This window comes from Podarcis erhardii, assembly GCF_964252035.2.
Source record: "Podarcis erhardii genome assembly, chromosome: 14".
Classification (NCBI taxonomy): domain Eukaryota; kingdom Metazoa; phylum Chordata; class Lepidosauria; order Squamata; family Lacertidae; genus Podarcis; species Podarcis erhardii.
In genome coordinates, this window is record NC_138503.1 from 2,881,497 (window position 1) to 2,905,364 (window position 23,868).

The 23,868-nt window shown below is 44.8% G+C and overlaps 1 protein-coding gene across 9 annotated transcripts in view; it reads left to right on the plus strand.

Annotated features, from left to right (window-relative positions):
• TJP1 (tight junction protein 1) overlaps nt 1-23,868 on the plus strand; it is a 326,291-nt gene that overhangs the window by 199,630 nt on the left and 102,793 nt on the right. The window contains exon 1 of one of the 9 annotated variants that reach the window (XM_081838653.1): nt 19,080-19,097. The exons of the other annotated variants lie outside the window; for them this stretch is intronic. Coding sequence (XP_081694779.1) covers nt 19,095-19,097 — 3 coding nt within the window. The 5' untranslated portion in view covers nt 19,080-19,094. Of the gene's footprint in view, nt 1-19,079; nt 19,098-23,868 lie in introns of those variants that run through there. 9 annotated transcript variants of the gene reach the window in all.

The window sequence follows — 23,868 nt, forward strand, 5'->3', positions numbered from 1 at the left end:
GAGTGTTTTGTCTTTTTCTTAGGAGTATTGAGATACTTGTTTGGTACTGTGGTCCTGAACATAACATAAAAGGAGCCAGTTGACCAGCTAGTCCAGCACCCTCTTCTCAGGGACACATTTTTCATCTAAGTGACTTTTAGCTTCAGGGTCTCAAAGCACCTTTGCTGAAGTAGTACAGCATGATAGATGTATCAAGGAAAAAAGTTAATTGATATTTTAGGGTTGATTTTTAAGCAGTTGAATATCCTTTAACTTGTTGGCAGTCAGAGGAATGCTGCTTTTGTTTCACTGGTGCCTGCCTGTACCTGTGGTTGCAGTCAAAGCGCTGGAGAGCCTTAGAGAAAACTGCAGCTGTTGACCCCTACAGCTGATAAGGCCCAGCTTTTTATCACTCAGAGTTTTTTTGCAGAGGGCAGGGTGGTTAGTTGGGGGAGGGATTGTGACCCATTGTCTGAGGCTGGCTTCAGCTGCCCATGTGACCAAAGCCTTGCTGGAATGTCTGCCGAGCAGGTCATATGACTGGGAAAACTAAATTCATGAGTCAGTGGAGTTTGCAGAAACCACTCTGTGGTGGACATTGAAGAGCACTTGCCAGACTTTTCTTCTTTCCCTTGGTTTCAAAACACCAATCACATTTTTTATTTTTAGAGAGGTGTTAATAATATATTGGTTTTCAAATAGCATGTTTCTCAAGTTGATTGGAGAATTTATAATAGGATGCTGCTTACTAATCCACTGTGAACAGATGTATTCCCTCCCCCAACCCTGTGGGGATTGAGCAGAAAGGGAAATTACCTATGCATGCAGGGAAAAAGTTAAGGTGGAAAAGCACAAAAACCTTTGGACTTACCTTCAGATCTAGGATACCGTACAAATGGAAAGGTTCAGCATTTTTTTAGCCTTCACATGCATTTATCTTGGTAATCTTTACAGCTGTGTAAATTAGACCTCAGATTGCAAGGGAAAGACTAAGGGAATAGTGGTTTGCTTCACCAGGGGTCGGCAACCTAAGGTCCATGGGCCACAAGCGGCCCACGGGGGTCGTTTAACCAGCCCATGAGCCGCCCCCGAATACCGAGCTGCCCGCTCGGCGAGTCCGCATGAGCTGCACTAAACTGGTGCAGCATGGCATGGGGATTTGCTTCCATGGCACTGAAAATTGCATCTGTGCAGACACCGGAAATCGCAGGCACGCGCACTCATGCGCATGCACAATCCGGCCCACAGAGGATCTCCACTGGAGTGAACTGGCCGACCCCTGCTTCAGACCATCAGGGAGTCTCCCCCTCCTGCTGCGACCAGCTCCTCTGCCCCCTGGTCTCTTAGGACCCGCAGAGAAATGAAATGGGCTGACCAGCAGGTGGTTGTGCACAGACGCAGCCTGAGACTGTGGGAAAGATCCTGGAGAGGAGGAGTCCTAGCGGACACTGGAAAGGCAGGGATCTTCAGTCCTCGCAAGTGCTTCACTAGGGCAAGACCTCCCAGAAAGAGTTGCTGAGACCACTTGACTGGAGCTGTGCTTGGATAAAGAGTTAACTTGCCTCAAGTAATTTATAATTTTTGCTGCTGACCTATGCTCAACTCCAGCCCTGACATTGGTCCACCTTTGATGTTCTGTGGTCGTGTAGCCTCCCCACATGGTTTAGAACCCAGAAGCAGCAGGGATCTCAGTCACACGCGGCTCCTGCGCAAGCACAGTGTCCCAGCACTGCACAGTTTGCCTTCCTGACACATGGAAGGTGATGGAGACCGAGAGATGAGGCCAATGGGTTCTTCCACTGCTGAACAAAGCTACTGTCCCTTTCATTTTTCCGTGTTTCTGCATGATGAATGAGGCCAGCTTCACAATGAACTGTCTGCTTTCACACACAAGATAAGTGATTGAGGTGAAATTGAATAAGCTAGCCGGCTTTAATATTTCATGCCTTCCAGATTTTATGTCCTTCCAGATGACTTAGGACTGCAACTCCCACCACCCCTGACCAGTGGCAAATGCTGATGGGATCGGAGAGAGTCCGAAATCACTTAGAGGGATGCAAGTTCTTATCCCTGCCCCCAAGCAGAACACAATCATTGGATAACAGCAGAGGAAAGCAGGCCTAAGAATTACTTTTCGAGAAGTGGCTACAGATTGGAGCTGGTACAAGTCAAGGATAAAACAAAAATAAGATGTGCATTTTACTTTGACTTAAGAAATGTACTTGTTAAATCACGCTTTTAAAAAAGAAGAGATTAAATTGGAATGTAATGCAAGCATGTAAACAAAGATTGTATGGAAGCTGGTCTAGCACAGCAATTATGTGACTGGACTGCAAACCAGGAAGTCTCCAGTTTGAATCTCGCCTCTGCTAAGACCTTGCTAGATGGCTTTTAGATAAATTGCTCTCATCTTCATCTGCATTTGGGGGTCAATAATACTGACTGACTGTACAGGGTTCTTGTAAAAATTACAAGGAGAAAATGTTGGTTAGAGTGTGGTGCTCATAATGTCCAGGTTGCAGGTTCAATCCCCATAAGGGACAGCTGCATATTTCTGCATTGCAGGGGGTTGGATCATCAGGGTCCCTTCCAGCTCTATGATTCTGTGTCCTTTCAGCACTTGAAAGGGCTATTCACATACTAAATATTATCATGAAAACTGGTTCCATGACCCTTTATGAGGCACACTGAATTGAATCTTGCATTTCTGTGTAAAGGAATGCCCTGGGACAAAGGTAACTCACATCTGAAACTATTATAAAAGTAGGCATTGTGTGTGTTTAGACTCAACCAAAAGACTGTTTGTTCTGGACAGTTTCTGGGCATTTTAGACGGCAATTCTCTGCAGCAGCTTTTGCCAGCCTAGTGCTCTTTCGATGCTTAGGCGTAGTGTAGGCTGGGACTGATGAGAGTTGTAGTTCAAATAATCTGGATGGCTCTGCAACAGATGGACAGAGCTTGGTCCAGCCTCCTGGAGAATCAATAGCCAATCTGGAGGGGAGGGTAGATTTAAAAGAGAGAGCCTGGCAGTTAAACAGCCAGATAAGGCTTGGCTAGGGATTAGCTGCGTGGTTTGGGGTTTTCTAGGTAGAGCACCCCACATTATTTCCCTGAGGGAAAGGAAATGGTCCTAGAAGCCGGCTGGAAATGTTTTGCTGGCTTAATAGAACATACAGCCATTCTAGGAGGAATCAATTTAATGAGAAACAGTGGAATTTTAAAGTAAAGTTCTTAATTACGTCTGTAAAGTGATTTTGACCAAAACAAAGTGTTGTGCTTCCTCAGAGCAAACCATTGGACTTTAACCCTCATTGAGTTTGTTTTAATAAAATTCTAGTTTTGTTTCTGACGTATTGTTACTTTGATCCACTGGTTGAGGGTTTCCTTTCACTTTATATCACCAGCAGTATATCACCAGCCAAATGTTGTGGTCTGGCAATATACTGTGATGTAGAAAAAACAAGCTGCGTGGGCCTCAGCCTGTGAGGCACCGGGTGAAATTGCCGCAGCTCTCACTGCGGGAGCAGAGGCCGTTTTACCCCAGTGCCTAGCAGGCTGGGACAAGGCAGCTTCTTCGTATGGCTCAGCTGGAGGGCTCCCCGTCCCTTGCACAGCCTCCCTCCTCGCTTGCGCGGGAGCCATCGCCAGGCTCGGGGATCCCTTCACTCAAGGGTCAGCAAACTTTTTCATCAGGGGGCCTGTCCACTGGCCCTCAAACCTTGTGGGGGGCCAGACTAGATTTTGAAGGGGGGAAATGAACGAATTTGGGCCGGATCCGTCCGGATTGGGATGATCCGACCCCTGGGCCTTAGTTTGCCTACTCATGCCTTAACTACTTGGCAGAGTGGAGTAGCAACCGCGCCCTCCTCAGCCGAGCAGTTTAAAGATGCAGAGGGAAGAACAAGCCTCAGCAGTGCAGCTTTGTTCTCCCTCTGTGCAGTATGAGGGCAGAGTGAGGTGGCGGTTTCAGTCGGCAATATAGGCAATATATCGCTGGTGAAACTGCCACCGCTGCTGAGTCCTTCTGGAGGAAGTCACTAACAGAGGGATTCTGGAGCCATGGCGGTTTCACTAGCAATATACTGCTGAGTGAAGCCAACATTGCTGTCTGCTCCTCATACCGGTCCTGGGCGATATATTGATATATCACCCAGGCCTATTACTGACAGGGAGTGTCCTAAATTTTAAAGCTCCCAAAATCTGGTCGTGTTACCTCACTCCCATCATTATTTGAGGGAGTTTGCTTTGGGCACCTGGTAGCTGAAGGCTGCTGTACCTGAGAATAAGTCTCATTAAACTTGATGGAACCTTCAGTGTGACCCTATATGTGTCTACTCTGAAGTAAGTCTTCAAGTAAGTGATCTGACTCACTGCCAGAGCACAAGTATGGAGGGAACCAAACAGAAAACCCATGTCTTATGGCTGTTTCCTATAGTAGATGTAAAGTCTGTGCAAAAGGCACGTGAGCATCCTGTTTTTCTTCCTACTTTGCAGCGAGCATTTGGTGTGCTGTTCCTTCTAAAAATCATCCTGATAGTGGAGAACATTTCTTTTAAGGATGATTGTGTCTTCTGTCTGGTTCAAGGAAACCTTGACCATCAAGATTCTTCCCTAATTATTTTTGAGGGAACTCTCCCCCTCCCCCCTCTTCTCCTGGGTCCTTCCATCCTGTCAGTTTCATTGGAGTCTAGTCCTCAGTGTGCTGCTTTGCTCTTGTAACCCTTTCCCCTTCATTACAGACCTGGAAATGATACTGCTTCCGGCTGAGTAGGGCTGCAGAACTGCAGCTCCATTTCTTCCCAGGTACGCTTCGCCATGTAGCTAGCAGCATTTTGACCATGATCACCATTCGCTGCAGGGAGGTGGGATGTGATGCACTTCCGCCCCCTCCAGTTTGAAATCAGTTGTTAGGAAACAGAAACAATGTAAGCATCTGGTGTACAAAGCCTTGAACAGAGCACACTGTGTTGCCTCAAATGCTTATTTTTCCATGATGGGAAAGGACAATGGGGCAAAGCTGCAGAAGTTGTGGGCGAGGTATATGGCCATTTCTCTTGCTTGTGGAAATAGGGGGGTGGCAGGGAGAGATAAGATGCAGGATGTTTTGCTTCCCAAGAACAGCATGGCTACATTTTTAAAGCAGGCAAACAATGAATCATTTGTATACAGTAGTTGGGAGTACGTAGACATGGCTTGAGTGTGCCGTAAATCAAGTTAACAGCCTGCAAAGGTTTCTGCTAACCTGTGAAGAGGGTTACTAGGTGAGTTGCTAAATGCAAGGCTATGGGTAAATAGTGTGGAGCCAGGTGGCCACTGCTAGCCAGCCAGTCCCTTTGCCTTACCTCATGCAGTTGTTGTTTTCTTTAGTTGAAAGGACCATGTCCATGATGCTGAAAACAACAACCATAAGCATAGGTATTGGGAATAAAAGTCAAACTTATTAGACACTTTTTAAACCAAAGTAACTCAAAGTGACTGGAAACAATAATTAAGTAAAATGTACATTACACCAGCATGAAACAGAACACAGAAAAATGTAAAACATATTCATATTTTCAAAAGGCAGGATTTAAAAGAGGCCACAGAGATTTAAAAACCAAAGGCCTGGTGGAAAAGTTTGTTTGCCTGGCACTGAAAGACCCGACCTAGTGCTGCCTCCTTCCAGATCTCCCATGGAGGGGGCACATGGAGAAGGGTCCCAGATGACAATGGCAGGGCCATAGTCAATTCATATGGGGAGAAGTCGTCGTTGAGGTGCAGGTAACTGAGCTTTATGTGTTTGTCAAAAAAATAAAAGGGGGGGGGGTCTGGGGAAAACGACTTTGGCCATCCCACCTTTCATTGTTTTGACTATATGTGATTTTGGCTTTACACACGATCCCTGGAACATAACCCCTGCATAAGTTGAAAGTCACCTATATTGGGTCCTGGGACATAGGAGGCTATATAGGTCAATGTGATTCTTCTAGGTTGTGTAGGGAACGCCTGCCAAGGGGTCAAAAGGCCTCTCTCTCTGGTAGCCAGCTATACCCCTCACTGACTCTGCTTTGTATCCTCCTTGAGTGCTTTTGCCTGGCTAGAAGGTGTTTTGGATCTTTGTGAGAGAGTGCCTCTTGCTTGCCTGGATAGAGAGACCTGGGTAGATTGGGGTGTAGGAAGAAACTCCATGACATCTGTGTGGCTATTCTGTACAAAGGTAGAATTGCATCTCTTGCCCTGCCCACCACTGGCGTGAAGACACCAGAAGGTCCGCCATGAGGAAATGTCATTTCTCAGGCTGCAAAAAAGTTCTCCACCCCTGTTCTCATTGATGTGCCCACAAAACACCAATTCCACGGCAAATGGAGATAGGAGGAGATTGTTTGAAGGAAAGACCTTGGTAGAAAGAGCCTGCTGTTTTCCCTTTGCAGGCATGTCCAAAGTGAACAACTTTGGGATAAATTTATAAAAAAAGCTCAACAACTTTGTTTGGCCCTCACAGCCCTTCACTTCATCAAATCTGGCCCTCTTTGAAAACAGTTTGGACACCCCTGCTAGTGTATCCTGTTTGGCTATGACCTGTTGTAAAATGGATTTAACAAAATGGTAGGGATCGACTGTAATTGTGTTTCTGCTCTGAAACGTTTACCATGGAAGCAAAAATGTTAACATCACAGTGCTTTTAAATACTTGGCTTATCTGTTTGGCATTTCAACCGGCATCTTCATAGCACACACAGAGAGACTGGGTCAAGAATGCCTTTTGACTAAATTAGCTTTCTAAATGAGACTTCAGGAAGCATTTGATAATACAAACCTTAAACAGAAAAAACGGAGTACAAAAGACTCAAACAGCCTGATGTGCAAGCTAATTTAAAGCAAGTGGATCCAGGCATTGTCACCAGTCCAACTAAGAAAAGTAACTAACACTCCTGAGAGAGAACAGCTCATTCACTCCCCGCCCCCAATACGAAAGAAAAGAAAAGTTGCTGAACTGATAGCCTAGAAATATTTCTGAAAGTGTTGGGGGATGATCAGTGGTGCTTTGAGGGTTTTGTGTGTGTGTTTGCCAGGCAGGGAATGTCGACCTAGGATATTTAGAGGGAAGCCTTGATTTTGTAGCACAATGGCTTATGTTAGCTTTGTTCTTAGAGAATGTCATGCATGGAAGCAGGGCTGTAGCTAGGGATTGGTGAGGTGGGCCCCCGCCAGGGGTGCACATGAGGGGGGGGCACAAAATCAGCTGCCGAGACCCTCCGCCAGGCGCCCTGTGCCCTCCAGCGCTCTCTGCCCGCATCCCAGGCAGGGCAGGGAAGAGGGTGCGCTGGGCGGCAGCTGCTCCTGGCTGCGCCCCTTGACCCTCCTGGGTGCCGCGGCTGGGCTGGCTGGGGAGCCTGCGCGTGCCCCAGCGCCCCATCCCCTCTGGCCATGAGGCGCCGCCTCTGCCTCTCCTGGACCTCACTTGGGGTTGGGGCCAGGAAGGTCCACCAGCCTCGGCCCCTGATGCTGCCCAGCCCACCTCACTGCCCACACCCTCCCTCAAGGGTACCAACTTGAATAAAATATATGGGGGGGGCAGGTAAGCACTGCCCAGTATAATCGAGACGGAGCGCACACACACTATTTGAGTGGCAATGCCCATTAACGGGGGGGGCTCAAATATTTTAGTGGGGGCCAAGGAACCTTGGCCCCAAGGAGTTGGCTCCCATGCCCTCCTCCCTATTAAAGTGGGGTGCTCCCCACTTTAGGCGACTTCACTTATGCATGCAGGGGCCTGGAACGTAACCCGCACATAAGTGGGGAGATGCCTATATACCATCATCTAGGTCAGCCTTCCCCATCTTGGTGTCTGGGCTCTGTTTTGGCCTCCTTCAATCAGAATTCATTACAAAAAAGAATTCATTACAAGGTGAAGTGCATGAGGAATTGAATGGGTGCAGGGGAGGGGTTGGAGGAGAGGCAGAAAGAAGAGCTACCATATTTTTCGCTCTATAAGACGCACTTTTCCCCTCCTAAAAAGTAAGGGCAAATGTGTGTGGGTCTTATAGAGAGAATGCAGGCTGCGCAGCTATCCCAGAAGCCAGAACAGCGAGAGGGACCGCTGCGCAGCGCTCCCTCTCGCTGTTCTAGCTTCTGGCTTAGCTCCTCAGTCCCTTCCGCCACCTCCTGGAAAAGCCCCCCCAAGAGCCACGCTCCCTTTAAAGAGCCACGCTCGGGGGAAAAGCCTGCAAGCGCCGCACACACGCTCCACACGGCTCATGAAAGGGAGCCCTGAGCAGAGCCTGGGATGCATGCAGGCTCTGCTCCGCGCTTCCTTTAAAGAATTTTTTTTCCTTGCATTCCCCCTCTAAAATCTAGGTGCGTCTTATGGAGCGAAAAATATGGTGATTTGTTCGTGGCTAGGTGGTGCAATCTGGATGGCTCTGCCAGGGGCGCAAAATCACCTAGCTATGGCTCTGCATGGAAGAGGTCAAAAGAGTATTTTGGGGGGGCACTGGATAATAGGCCTTCACAGCTTCCATGACTGGCAGGAGCCCCCGACTCTGAGCAAAAACAACAACCCAAGCTGCTTTTATAATTCACATCCTTTCCTTTTATGCTGGTTCTTGACTTTTTTATCCTGCCCTTATTTACTTTTGTAATCTCACTTGTTTTGTGAATTTAAATTTGTTCACTGCTTTGGCAGTCTGTTTGAAAAGCAGGTTAAAAGTACAGTGGTACCTTGGGTTACAGGTGCTTCAGGTTACATACGCTTCAGGTTACAGACTCTGCTAACCCAGAAATAGTACCTCAAGTTAAGAACTTTGCTTCAGGATGAGAACAGAAATTGTGGGGTGGCGGAGCAGCAGCAGTGGGAGGCCCCATGAGCTAAAGTGGTGCTTCAGGTTAAGAACAGTTCCAGGTTAAGAACGGACCTCCGGAACAAATTAAGTTCTTAACCCGAGATACCACTGTACTGCAAAGAATAAATATGTGTGAACCCAATAATACACCTCTCTAGACTGTGTTGAGCTTTCTGGGTGCAAGGGGGTCGCACAATCCTTTTTACGATTCTCTTTCTTCCATTTAAGCTCAGAGGGTGGACCTTGGCTGTGGACAGTCATGTTGCTGGTAGTTGCTGGCAGCAAGTCTGGAATTGGTGCCAGTTAATGGGATCCAATGTATTGCACTAGTTCTACTTCTTCTTCCTATGCTTTTTGAAGAACTCTGTGACATGACCAGCTGGATCATCATGTTCAAACTCTCACTTTACAAGGGGGGTTCTGAGGCTGTGAGTAACTGCCTCCAAGACGTAATAAGGCACAGCGCTTATTAAGCTGGATGGAAGTGCTGGTGGATTAGTGGGACGGGGGTGTCACTTGCTAAGAACTGGCTTAATCAGCCCTTAAGGGCCCATTTACCAGGAAAGTGTTTTTTGTTGGCCATGTAAATACTTCAGTGGGTGAAACTCAGTGATATGGAACTCGCTGGGTAGGTGGACTTGGGCAAGCAACTGTCAGGAAGGAGAGTTTAATTAACCAAGTGTGGCTTTTGAATAGCTGAGTGAAGTGCGATTAAGAAAGCTCTGATATAATTGCACCAAAAGAGCTGATTTGAGGTTACAGGATTTGAGGGAGTTCAAGCATTAAGTAAATTGATGATTTCATAAAATACTGGATTATGAAAATGGTAAATGGAATAAAGTTAAGCTGCAGTGAGACTGCAAGATAGGGGAAAAAATTGCAGCCAAGCTACAAGCGTAAAAGAAATGGGAGATAAAGCATTTATGGTATGGTCATACTTAATCCATCTGTTAAAGTATCCATTTTGGCCTGGCAAATATATGTCAAGCTAAAAGGTTATGATATGAAATTCAGCAAGTCTCTCTTTTTCACTGTAAATCTGTCTTCCCATTCCTGAATTTTCTGCCGAACAATTTCCAAATGTTCCTGGAGACCGGATGCAGTTGTGCCAGTTGGGATTTTGCCTTCCCTTTCCCCTGCCTCCACCTTGTTTATTCCACTGTGTTTCAGCTGCATATTAACTAGACTGTTTTAACAGAAAAACAATTGCTGCTTGTAGGCTCCTCCTGCTTCCCTCGTGGAGATGGATGTTGCATAGATCAAAGTGCTGGTTCTTTTAGTAAGTGTTGCAGCTGAATCAGTGTTTCTGCTATCTATTTATTGAAATACCTTCTTTTTTTCTGCGGAGGGGATGCTGTGGCAAAGACCTGCCAGCTGGTAAGAGACAAAACCCATTTATAGTCAGAACGCCAGCTTTCACTAACCAGGTGCCCTCCATTTGCTGTTGCACTACAAATCCCATCAGCCCCTGATGGGAGTTGTGGTCCAAAAATGTCTTTAATGTCCAACTAGGCCCTTCCATGTGTCTTGTAATATCTAAGGTAGAGTAAGACTGCTTTTTTGCTTATGTGCTTGACTTCATGTTGCAGTTATACCAAAATTTCGTAGCTGGTGGTGGAGCCTGCTCGCCGTTAAATTTCGGCATAACCCCTATCTACCGCGCTCCGTCCTACTTTACATCGCTTATAGTCTCACCGATATGCCTTCATTAGAGCTAGGTTCAATGTCTTTCCAACAAACGTGCTGAGACATAGATTCACTAAGGGCCAAGTCTCTTCAATGTGTGCTTGTGAAATGAAAACATCGGAATCTCTACATCATGTTATGTTTATCTGCCCTTTGTACAGTTCAGTCCGTGCTAGTATACTAAACTCCATAATCCAGTCTACGGCTGACAAACCAGTAGACCTACAGCTTGCCTGGGTTCTTCAAGATGTGGATCCCTATATCACCCTACAGGTTGCTAAATTCCTATCAGCCGTCCTCTCGTACAAGAGACGGAATGGAATGTTAGCTGATTACTGATAGCTATAAGAATTTTCTATAATGACATCAGATATCAATTTTAGTGTAGTGCCAAAAAATTTTTAAATCCTAATTTTAATCCTAATTTTAAACTTTTCTTATGAATGGCTAATATCTGTCCTTATGAGTTGTGAACTGTGTTATACTATTTGTGGTTTGTACGAGTTTGCTGTTTTATTTGATTTGTTTTGTTGTATTGTATTGTGGTTTATGATGGGCGTAAAGCCGAATAAACAAACATTTGACATTTGACATGTTGCAGTTCTTTCTGTGTATCACATCCTCAGTTGTTCAAAAGTTTTAATGCTCATGCAAGCCTTCGGCTGTTCTGAAGACATTGTACTTTTGATATAATACATAAAGAAAGCTTAACTATACACCAGGACAGCTGTATTGAGATAAATAAGAAATGCTCATAGATGCCAGCTTTGTTCTCCTGACTGCTGATGGATCCCCAGGTCTCTTTCTCTCCCCCCCCCCCCACCTCCCGGACTGGAAATAAAGGTCATCAACTGAGTGGTGGCAGTTGCACAGTAGTTTTTCACCAGTGTGGCTAGTAGTTAACGATTTGGTGGTTTTGAGAGGTAATGTGGATTGGTGCAGATGCATCATTTCCTAAGAACACAAGAGGAGCCTGCTGGATCAGGCCACTAACCCATCTTGTCCAGCAACCTGTTCTCACAGTAGCCAACTAGATGCCTGTGGGAAACCTGAAAGCAGGATTTGAGCGCAAGAGCCCTCTCCCCTCCAGCAACTGGTATTCAGAAGCATTGCTGCCTCTGGCCGTGGAAGCAGAGCAGAGCCATTGAAGATAGACTTCTCCATGAATTTGTCCAGCTCTTTTTCAGAGCCGTCCAAATTGGCAAGCTGCCTCCTGTGGAAGGGAGTTCCATAGTTTAAGTATGCGCTGTGTGAAGAAATCCTTCCTTTTATCTGTCCTGAATCTTCCAGCATTCAGCTTCAGTGGATGTCCACGAGTTCTAATGTTATGAGAGAGGGAGAAAAACTTTTATATATCCACATTCCCCATGTCATGTGTAATTTTATAAACTTCAATCATGTCACCTCTTACTTGCCTTATTTCAAAACCAAAAAGTTGCAAATGCAACCTTCTCTCCTTTCTGGACTTGTTTCTCGCTGATGCAGATGTAACATGCTATGCCCAGCCTGGTTTGCTGTCAGCATGTTACATCTGCATCAGCACTAAAGATTCCCTTCTAACCAAAGTTCAAAAATTGAACTCTTTATTTACAAAGGCAATCCTGGTTTGTGTTTATGCAGATACAGTGGACGCTCGGGTTGCGAACATGATCCTTTCGGGATGCATGTTCACAACCCGCAGCGGTGCGTCTGTGCACGCGCAGGTTGCAATTCGGCACGTCTGCGCATTTGCAAAGCGTGATTTAGCGCTTCTGCGCATGCGCAACAGCTGAAACCCGGAAGTAACCCGTTCCAGTACTTCCAGGTTTTGGTGGTCTGTAACCCAAAAAAAGGGTCCCCAAAAGGGACGCGGGTGGCGCTGTGGGTAAAACCTCAGTGCCTAGGACTTGCTGATTGCATGGTCGGCGGTTCGAATCCCTGCGGCGGGGTGAGCTCCCGTCTTTCGGTTTGGAAGTTTGAGTCCAAATGCTTCTAGACGGAAGCAGGTTGCTAAAGTCTGATCTAGAGAGCCACAGGTTCTGTGCCCCGGCTTAAAATAGAGAGTTAGACTGAGAAAATAAAACACCTTCCTGGGCATCTGAAAATAGTCCCCAAGAATCTTGGTGTTTCTTCTGGCTTTGAGCATGGGTTGCTTCTGAAAGCTTGAGGCTACTTCTTGGATAATGGAGGAGGAGATACTTGACACTCACTAAAATAGTGACAGATTACATAGGTTCATGCAAGGAAGTAAAACAATAAATGAGCATTGTCTGGTTATGGTCATATGTTGCTAGTCTTATGTAATTTTTTTGGGTGTGTGTGTATGGCAAGCGCTTTATAGTAAAGCAGTATATAAGTGGATTCTGAAAAATTTTATATTGTTCTCAATTGCTTTGCATAAGGTGTGGGTTGGCCTAAAAAAGCTTTGCTTGCCTTGAAGTATGAAGCATAATTACAAAGGTTTTCTTTGCAGCAATTGTAGTAGATGGACTCGGTTGAGACATTGGATGAGATGAATAGATTGTATGTGGAGGGGAAACCTCTCTATCTTACTGTATAGATGATAGGCTAAAATCAAATATTTTTAAACTGTACGTTTTTGTAATCAAATTTTGCTAATTGCATTTTTGAGGAATTTCTTTTATTTGTGCAATGGTGTTTTAAAAACATAATCCCAACTCCATCTGTTCATATTTACTGAATGTCGGCAGATTTTGTTTTCAAGCGGTAATAGATTTTTGGGGCTGCAATAATAGACTTTAAATCTAACTGATCTTAGTAAGATTTGCTGGTTGCTGTGATTAAAGCAAGATCTTGCAGTACAGTGTTAAGTGGAAATTTTAAAGCACTAAAATGTTTGCAATTACTCAGTTTTTGGTTTTTTTGACCCAGAAACATTATTGTAAAGTTATTCCTCATCTATAGCTTTTCACAAACCCACCTGATTGGTTTCCTTCTCCCCACACTACTGAATTTTCTAAGGAAATCAACACAACTCACTTACATTCTGCAATGTAACATTTCTTCCCATAGGGTCGTTCCCCCTTGCTAATTGGATGGGGTCACATCTCAACATTGTGTTTAGAAATGAGTGTACTGAATGGCAGAATGCAAGAATAACAGCTAATTTGCCAAGACCTGGCCAGCTGTAAACTTGCTTAGGAATTTGAAGTATTTGTCTACCACACAGTGATTGCTTTCTGGTAGGACATAGGCTGTCTCTTTATATTGCTGCTGCTGCTGCTGCCGCCGCCCTGTGCTCAGAAGGCTGTGTGAGAAGACTAAAACTGAGCCAGAAATTCTCACTGGAAAACTGTTTAAGTTTCTTCTCCAATGGGTGTAGATGCCTCCAAACACCCTCCAGGTTGCACTGAATTGTTTTATCTTCTTGTGGTTCTATTTTGTGCAAAAGATTATTTAGCGCCTTTGATTTTACTTTGTGTAATGTGCTTTATGAACCTTTTTGTCAGCTGCTCTGAGCTTCTTTTATATAAAAAGCAGTGTATACAACCCGGGGGGTTGCGCAGCTCTCAAAATCCACTCTTATCCTCCAGCAAAATTACTTATACTGTCCAATCGTGAAATTAATAACTTTGTTCAGTTGCAATAAAAAGTATTCTCTCGACCTTAGTTATTTAATCCTTGCTTTAAGTTGCCTACAAGGTGGGGAGACGGACTTCCTTTTTGTATCTTCCCCGGTCGTACCAAATTCAAAGAAAAAATTTCCTTTTTAAGTCCAGTTTCTGTATTACTCACGGGTTGTTGCTTTTCGGTCCGAATGTTCTCAGGAAAAAGTCAGCGCTCTCCGTCCATGGCATGCGGCTTCACTCAGCAGGGAAAGCGGAGGACTCTCAGCACCGCGCCGCTCCCTGTCCCCCGTTCCGAAGCCTTTAAAAAGGCTCCTTCGCAGGTCGGGGGGGGCACAAATGGTGCCCGCCGAGTCACCAAGTCCACAGGCTTCTGCGCCTGTGGTTTCTAAGGGTCCCCGTGTCGCCGGCACGGCAGAACCCGGTCCCTACTGAGCCGATTCCCTCCGGAGCTCGGAGGGAATCCGCCATTAGACGTTGGCGCTAACCTGGAAGTCCTCTCTGACAGTTCCTTGGGGGAGGATCACAATTTTTGTGTAGGCTGTCACTGCAGGTAATGGCAGCAGCAGAACTTGTGTGTGTTGATGCGCTAGCCACCACCTTGTCCTTCCACGGTGTCCTCAATAATACAGTTGCTCCAACACATTGTGGAGAACACCCCCCTTTCCATCAGCCTTCAGTTCCTGTTCTGCAGGAGAGTTGGCTGATTACATATCAGTGGCCAGGCTTATCTTTCATTCAATTCCCTTCCCACCAAAAGCAAAACAAAACAAAAACCAACAAAAGGGTGTTTCCAAGCAATGCTTCAACAGGCAAATTCCACCCCACCCCCAGTCTCCCATCATATCAATTTGCTCTCCCTGTTTACAGAGCAGAGAGTGCAAACTAGGTTTTAGCCTAGTGTGGCTAAAATTCTTAACATCAGGAGTTCACTCACTTAATGATTACGGAAATTGTAGTTGAGTGAGGAAATGGGTTAATTAAATATAGACAAATGTGCATGAAAGGATAGTTCTGGGTGGGGGAAAGCATATTTTGTAAAACATGTCTGCATGTATTGCTGTTTTGGGAGAGGTGTTCCTACTATGTAAAAGGCAAGGCAGGATGCCTTTTCAGAGATGCTGTCAAATATGATTCTTGCATGACATTTTTTTATCTTACAGTTGTAAAACAAAAATCTGCTTGGTTAATCTGGATGCTCTTAAACTGGCTAAAGATTGCAGCCCTAGATTTTGAGGCACAATTTAATTACGTTCAAGTGGGGCAGCATAATATATGTGTTGGGGAGTTTTGTACAATTAAACCCTCTGGACATCTTTTGCTGTTCAAGAATTGCAGCAGTTGCTGAATCTGTATCCCTTGAGCTATAAATGCTGCATATTGTAAAACTAAGAGCTATGGCTGCAAATAAATGCAATTTGTAGAGCAGTGGCTGCTGCACCAATTGTCTGTTTTGCCTGTGCTGCCACCCATTTTAAACTGTGTAACCACACACTCTGGGAGCAGGAATTGGTGCTGAGTAGTTTAATATAAAACTATTTGTGATGGAGAGGAACATAAGAGTCCATAGGACATTCCTTGATAATAAGTATTTTTATTTTATTTTATTATTATCTTTACCCATAGATCTTAGGGCGGTTCACCACATAAAATCACAATATAAAAAACAGAAAATGCACAATAAAAGACAGCCCAATAACCCCCCCCCCTTCCACAACACATTTTAAAAGGACATTGGATGTAAATCAACTGAAGGCCTGGTTAAAAAGGAACATTTTTGCCTGGTGCCTAAAGGTGCATAATGCAGGGGCCAACTGAGCCTCCACATACAGGGAGCCACTGCAGAAAGTTGCGTTGCCAGCCTCCGGACCTGACATGGAGGAGGCACATGAAGAAGCGCCTCAGAGAATGATCTCGGGGTCTGAGTTGGTTCATAATGGAGAGAGGTAGTTCTTGAGGTATTGTAGTCTTGAGCCATTTAGAGTTTTATAGAACAAAACCAGCACTTGGAATTGGGCCCAGAAACTAACTGGCAGCCAGTGCAGTTGGGCTAGGATTGGTGTAATAGGCTGAAACAGTCTTGCCCCGGTGGGCAACTGGCCACCAAATTCTGCACCAGCTGAAGTTTCTGAACCATCTTCAGAGGTAGCCCTACGTATAGGTAAAGGTAAAGGGACCCCTGACCATTAGATCCAGTCGTGGCTGACTCTGGTGTTGTGGCGCTCATCTCACTTTATTGGCCAAGGGAGCCGGCATACAGCTTCTGGGTCATGTGGCCAGCAGGACTAAGCCACTTCTGGCAAACCAGAGCAGCGCACGGAAACACCGTTTACCTTCCCACCTATTTATCAACTTGCACTTCGTGCTTTTGAACTGCTAGGTTGGCAGGAGCAGGGACCGAGCAACCGTCGCAGGGATTCGAACCACCGACCTTCTGATCGGCAAGCCCTGCGCTCTGTGGTTTAACCCACAGAGCGCCACCTACGTATAACACATATAATTATGAGTAAGACCAATGGTTCATCTATAATTATGAGTACGGCCAATGGTTCATCTAGCTCAAAATTATCTATACTGACTGGCAACAGCTCTCCAGGGTTTCAGGGAGAGTTCTCTCCCAGATCTCCCTGAAGATGCCTGGGATTGAATTTGGGACCTTCTGCATGCAAAGCAGGTGCTCTACCTCTGAGCCATGGCCCTTCCTCAAAGAGAAAGGCGTGTAGTACAGAAAAAGATATGAAATTCTGAACAAGCTTAAGATGACCAAATTGCTGTTAGGAGCTGGAATTTAAAGGCTAGAATTCAGGGTCATCCCGTGAAGCTGAATGCTACAAGATTTCAGAACATACAAAAGAAATGGTTTCTTCACACAGTGTGTAGGCAGATGTTTCCCTCTGGAAGTAGTGATGGCCACCAATTTGGATGCCTTTAAAAGAGGATTAGATAAACTGTCCAGAGAGTGCGCCTCTGATGGGAAGGCAAGTGGGGAGAGTGCTGTTGCATTCAGATCCTATTGGCTGCATTTCCATAGGCATCTCATTGGCTGTTATGAGAACAGAATACTTGACTGGATGGCATTTGCCTGATTCAACAGACACTTCTTACGCTCGTCTGAAAATAAAAGATGTCAACTTAGAATGTAGCTTTGGTGAAATATTCCCACTCTCTGTATTTTTTTTCCTGAAGAAGGCTTTGAAAAAATAGTAAGGGTGCTTCCTCTTTTTGATGTGAGGGGGAAATGATTCTTGTTTATTTTAGAAGGTATAAACTACAATCTTCCATTCATCTGATGGCTGTGAACGGTCAATGAGGCTGAATTCCTAGGAAAAGAGGTAACATGGGATAGGATATTTTGCACGATCAAATATGAGAAGAGAATAATATGACTTGCTTGCTTTGGAATAACAAATTGACTATGATTAGAGCCTACAATTCTTATTCATAGGTATTTTTATGTTATCCTTTGATCCCTGTGGGCAAAATTAATTGCCTTCACTTGCAAGAACTCAAAACGTGCCTGAGTTGAACCTTCTAAGAAGCAAAACTCTAATGGCCTCCCTGCATACCGGAAAGTGGCTATACCTGCTGAAAGAGTTTCTTGCATGTGCACCCAGGAAGACAGAAGTCTTAACTGGATTCACACCATACTTTAGAATTAGGACCCATGGCAAGAGGGAAAAAATTGGTGGTTAGGGCACGCTTCACCCAGCTTTCTGAGCCACCCATTGAGCAGGCATTTGTATGGATATGGTTATGGATATGCAGCCCTCCGCTCTTTAGTTTGCTGTGAGTTTATATTTTTAGCTTACTTTTTATAATAGTTATTCTGTTCTAAGGGGGAGGGGGGCAGGGCTGCCTGAGAGTGGGCCTCAGCCAACAGAACGGCTAGGGCAGGTTCCACTAGGGGGGATGCACTGGGACACCTGATATCAGTGGTCACGGGTAGGAGGAGGAGTTACACAACGACCAGACTGTGTCATTACCAAGTAGGCAGGTTTAGTCATTGCTTGAAGACTATCCCTGCCTCCGGTTCTGGTCCTAACCAGAATGATATTGGTATCAACAAAGGTGACCCATATGACCTTAAGGTGCTGCTGCGCAATGCCAGGTCAATGATTCACTAGACCACTACCATCCATGACTTGATTGTGGATGGAGGAATTGACCTGGCATGTGTAACAGAGACTTGGTTGGACATGGCAGATGGGCCTGTCATTGCTGCTGCTTGTCTGCCAGGTTTCTGTTATATACAGGTCCTATTGGGGAGACCCAGTTTTCTGAGTGCGTGTTCTGGAAGTTGGGCAATAGGAACAGTACAGGAATCCTATGGGTGTACCAAGCTCCCCACTGCACCAAGAATTTCCTGCCCGAACTGTTTCAGGTTGTGGCGGATGTTCTCCTGGAGACACCTAGTCTGGTTGTCCATACCAACACAACCTTACAAGGGGCCGTTTGGGACTTCATGGAAAAAATAGCCTGAATAAGTTTGGCCTGACCTATAGCCGTGGACATGCCTTTGACTTGGTGTTCACCTCTATGGACGTGGGTGATCTGACACTAAATTCCAGTGAAATAAAAGAAGTGCCATGAGCGGTTAACTTTCTGGTGCAACTAGACTTCTCCTCAACCCTTTTCCTCTGCAGGAAGGTGGGACTGAGTTGGATGGTCCACCCCTGCCACTTATTGGATCCAAATGGTCTCTAGAGAATGGTAGGGAATGGTTTATCCCATGTTGATGGCCTCACAGTTGATTTCCTGTTGGCCTTCTGGAATGCAGAGTTAACCAGGGCTGTTGACTGTCTGGCTCTGAAGCGCCCTCTGGTTCCTTGGAATCCGGACAGCCCCATTGTTTTCCCTGGAGCTGAGGGCGATGAAACAGTCGCTGAGACGGCTAGAGTGCTGGTGGCGGAAAACGCATTCTGAATCAGACCAAACACAGGTCAGCGTTGAGCCTACTAAGTGGTGATAGTGATGGCGAAGGTTACATCTGCAGAAAACAGCACCAGGAAACTCTTTAACAGAACCACCTTCACCACTGGGACATGGTGAAGACCCCAAGATCTCCTGCAATGATTTTGCAAACTTTTTTGCAGATAAAGTTGCTCAGATTTGGAAAGAGGTAGACTCCACTGTAGTAGCAATTGGGGTGGGAAAGCACTAGAGTTCTTTCTAGTCAAGTTATATGGGATCCATTACAATCTGTTACCTCTGAGGATCTGGACAGGCTGCTGGGAGAAGTGAAACCAACCACCTGGCTCCTTGCCCATCCTAGCTCATAAACGTGAGCTGAGCCAGGCTGGGCAATGGGTTCCAGAGGGTAGTGAATGCTTCCTCTGTGAGGGAGTCTAAAGGATATTTGCTGGCTCCCAGTACATTTCTGAGCACAATTCAAAATGCTGGTGCTGACCTTTAAAGCCCTAAACGGCCTTGGCCCAGTATACCTGAAGGAGTGTCTCTGGATGTTGGACTTGGGGTGCCCTTGGCCTGATCCAACAGAACTGCTCTTGTGTGCTTATGAATTACTTCTGAGCAGGCTTATTACAGATTGCACAGTAAACATTGTTTAAGATGAGCAAGGGAAGTGAAGGGGCAGTTTGTGCTGGAGATGCATGTAGGGAAAAGAGAAGGAGTGTGTGTTCTCAGATTGGTTGACTCCAGATTTGTTAGCAATGCTTTGCATGGAGCCAGAGTTTGGTCTGCACTGGATCTCTACATGCTTGTATAAGCTTCTTCCCTGGGAGTAGTCTGGTGAAATGTGGTTGGCTTGAGCTTTATTTTTTCAAATATTAGGTCTTTCTAATTGTTCTATTAAATGTGGTGTGCTTGGTTGTATTTACCATCCTTGGTGGAAGAAACAGAGCCAGCACCAGAGGAAACGCTGGGGTTCCTTGCTGCCCCCCATCATGTGCTCCTGTGTTTGTGTCTGCAGCTAGTAATGAGCTTCCTGGGCTAAGAGGCTGATGTATTTAAAATGGGTTTTGCTGCTTGGCTCAGCCCCATGTAATGGCAATGTGCTGCCATGCAGATTTAATCTTCTGAGGGAAGGAATGTGGGGCCAGAGCTACTTGCTGCAGCAGGTGCAATAAAAAGGCTGAGAGAATGCAGCTAAAACGCACATCCAGCTTGTCCACTGAGGAATCTGCTTCTCAAATTGGCGGGCGGGGGGGGGGGGCAGATTCTTTAGTTAATTTTGGAAGAAGGGATTAATGACAGCTGCTGATGCTTCCATGGCAACAAGGAGAGCAAATAATTTGTGTATAGCAACGTGAAATATATTAAGATTCTTACTGTGTGCAAGAGTGTGAATTTGTCTCGTGGTATAATCACCATAGCCTTGAAGGATCAATTTAGTTGTGAAAATACCACCTTCTGTAGGGATATATTCTTTGGGGCTATTTTTTAAAAATGATTGTAGTATACTAAAGTTAAAAATGGGTACTGTAGCATTGAACACAAATTGCTTTTTCTGAGTCCAGGGTTTAGAGGATTAAAATTTAGAGCAAGGAGGAACTTGCAAGGCAAGTTGAGTGAAAATAGCTGCTATGTTCTGCTGGTTGCAGAGGTAGAGGCTCTAGAGGAGTTACATCACAGAATTTTATGGGATCCCCATTAATGCTATTAGATAACACTCTTTCTAAGCTTCGGATGAGTTGCAAATCTATAGTAATTTTTTCTCTACCCTTTCCCAAGTTCAAGTCAGTAGTTAAAAGTGGAAGGATAGCCACAATACTCATATCATCCTTTGTTGCCCCATATATCCGCAATACTGGCCCAAAGAGTTGTGCAGTTCTTTTGAAAAGTATACAGCAGAGGCGGGGAACTTTAGTTTAGCTTGAGGGCCGTATTCCCTTGTGGGCAGACTTTGGGGAGGCAGGCATGCTGGGGGCAAGTTATGCCAGAGCCAAAGGTGGGTGGGGCAGTCAATGTGACCTTGGGTGGTACCTTGGGTTACAGACGCTTCAAGTTATTGCCCCAGGATGAGAACAGAAATCGTGCGCTGGCGGTGTGGCGGCAGCGGGAGGCCCCATTAGCTAAACTGGTGCTTCAGGTTAAGAACAGTTTCAGGTTAAGAACGGACCTCCGGAATGAATTAAGTTCTTAGCCCGAGGTACTACTGTAAGGGGTTACATTCAATGGTGTGGGTGTCCAGTAAATTAGAGTAATTTGCATCAGAAATTTTTCACCTTGCATTGGAATATTTTCTGATGCCCTATAGAGTGATCTAATTTAGTTTTACTTGTATATAGTTAACAAAGCTAAAATGTTGAAATTGCCAAGATTACCTAATATTTATTTGTAACTGGCATCAATCCATCATTTCTAACAAACTTTTGAAATAAAAACTTTAGACATCACTGGTTACATTCCAGTTGTGTGGATGCACTGAGAAGAAACTAAAGGAAATAATCAACCTTCGACATGTGTACATCTCATTGTTAATAAATTAGCTCTATACACTCTTTTCTTGCTTTTTTTAAAAACAACACCACTTGGTTTTCCCTGTGTTGCCCAAATTATGTTCCTCATCTTTTCCAGCCAGCTTTATTTGGAATCTAACCCTGCTGATCTGTGAAAAAAGAAGCAGAATAGATGTATACTGTGCAGTCCTTTACATAACTGTTGGTCTTGGTGAAGCGTTATATCCTGGCTAGGTTACTTGAATGCACTCTATGTGAGTGTTCCCTTAAAGATTAGTTGGAAACTTTAATTGCAGCAGGTAGAATGCTTGTGAAAGCTAGGTGTTTGGATCACATTGCCTCTGCTCCATCCCAGTTATACTGGCTGCCTGTTCATTTCTGGAACTAATTTAAGGTGCTGATACTGTCCTTTGAAGCTTTTCATGCTTTGCGACTGGACTATCTGAAGGACTGCCTGCACCCATATGGATCTGCCCAGGCCTTAAGATTTGGGGAACAGTGAGAACAGCAGGTTGAATAATAATAATAATAATAATAATAATAATAATAATAATAATAATAATATTTATACCTCGCCCACCTGGCTGGGTTTCCCTAGCCACTCCGAGCGGCTTCCAGCAAAATATAAAAACAAGACGGGTTATATTAAGGACAGGCCCTGTTCTGTGATGGCTCTGCATTTCTGGACTGACCTCACTGAGATGCAGATGGTCTCTGTTAGGTCTTTGGATAGCCTTAAAGATGTTTTTATTCCATCCACCATTTTATAGAGCTCTTTTTTAGCAATTGGTTTATGTTAATGTTTTGATTATTTGCAATTTTCTATGTATTAGCTGCCTTGTGAAGCTATAACCTTGTAATTATAACAAAATAAAAAAATTCCTTCCAGTAGCACCTTAAAGACCAACTGAGTTAGTTCTAGGTATGAGCTTTCGTGTGCATGCACACTTCTTCAGATACACATCTGTATCTGAAGATACAGAACAGATACACATCTGTGTGAACAGATACACATCTGTTTCGTGTGCATGCACATTTCGTGCATGCACACGAAAGCTCATACCTAGAACTAACTCAGTTGGTCTTTAAGGTGCTACTGGAAGGAATTTTTTTATTTTGTTTTGACCATGGCAGACCAACACGGCTACCTATCTGTACTTGTAATTATAAAATGTTGAAAGGTGGGGTAAATTTATATAGACATATAATTTTTTTTAAGTCCTTAAAACAATATTGCGAAAATCTCCAGAAGAGTACGTATCACGTATGTATGTTCTGGTGGCTGAGTGGCGTATTATATATAAAAGCAGCTGCGTCTTGGATTCGCAGAGAGGTTGATACCCAGTACCTGCTTTGAGAACATTTATTCCAGGAAACAGTTTTGGCTGGATCCTAATTGCTCTTAAATGCCTCTTTGGACTTCTTTTCCACTGAACTAAAAACATACAAGTGAAACTCAAATAATTAGAATATCGTGGAAAAGTTCATTTATTTCAGTAATTCAACTTAAAAGGTGAAACTAATATATGAGATAGACTCATGACATGCAAAGCGAGATCTGTCAAGCCTTTATTTGTTATAATTGTGATGATTATGGCGTACAGCTGATGAAAACCCCAAATTAACAATCTCAGAAAATTAGAATATTGTGAAAAGGTGCAGTAGCTATTCAATCCATAACACCCTCAATGGGTTCCTGAGCCTTGAAATGGTCTCTCTGGTTCAGTAAGAAGCACAATCATGGGGAAGGCTGCTGACCTGACAGTTGTGCCGAAAGCCATCATTGAGACCCTCCATAAGGAGAGAAAGCCTCAAAAGGTAATTGCAGAAGAAGTTGGATGTTCCCAAAGTGCTGTATTGAAGCACATTAATGGAAAGTTATGCGGAAGGGGAAAATGTGGAAGAAAAAGGTGCACAAGCAGCAGGGATGACCGCAGCCTGGAGAGGATTGTCAGGAAAAGGCCATTCAAACGTGTTGGGGACTTTCACAAGGAGTGGACTGAGGCTGGAGTTAGGGCATCAAGAGCCACCACACACAGACGGATCCTGGAGATGGGCTTCAGATGTCGCATTCCTCTTGTCAAGCCGCTTCTGAACAAGAAACAACGTCAGAAGCGTCTTACCTGGGCTAAAGAAAAAAGGAACTAGTCTGTTGCTAAGTGATCCCGAGTCCTCTCTTCTGATGAGATCAACTTTTGCATCTCATTTGGAAACCAAGGACCCAGAGTCTGGAGGAAGAATGGGGAGGCACACAATGCCAGATGCTTGAAGTCCAGTGTGAAGTTTCCATAGTCTGTGTTGATTTGGGGAGTCATGTCATCAGCTGGTGTTGGTCCACTGTGCTTCATCCAGGGTCAACGCAGCCGTCTACCAGGAGAATTTGGAGCACTTCATGCTT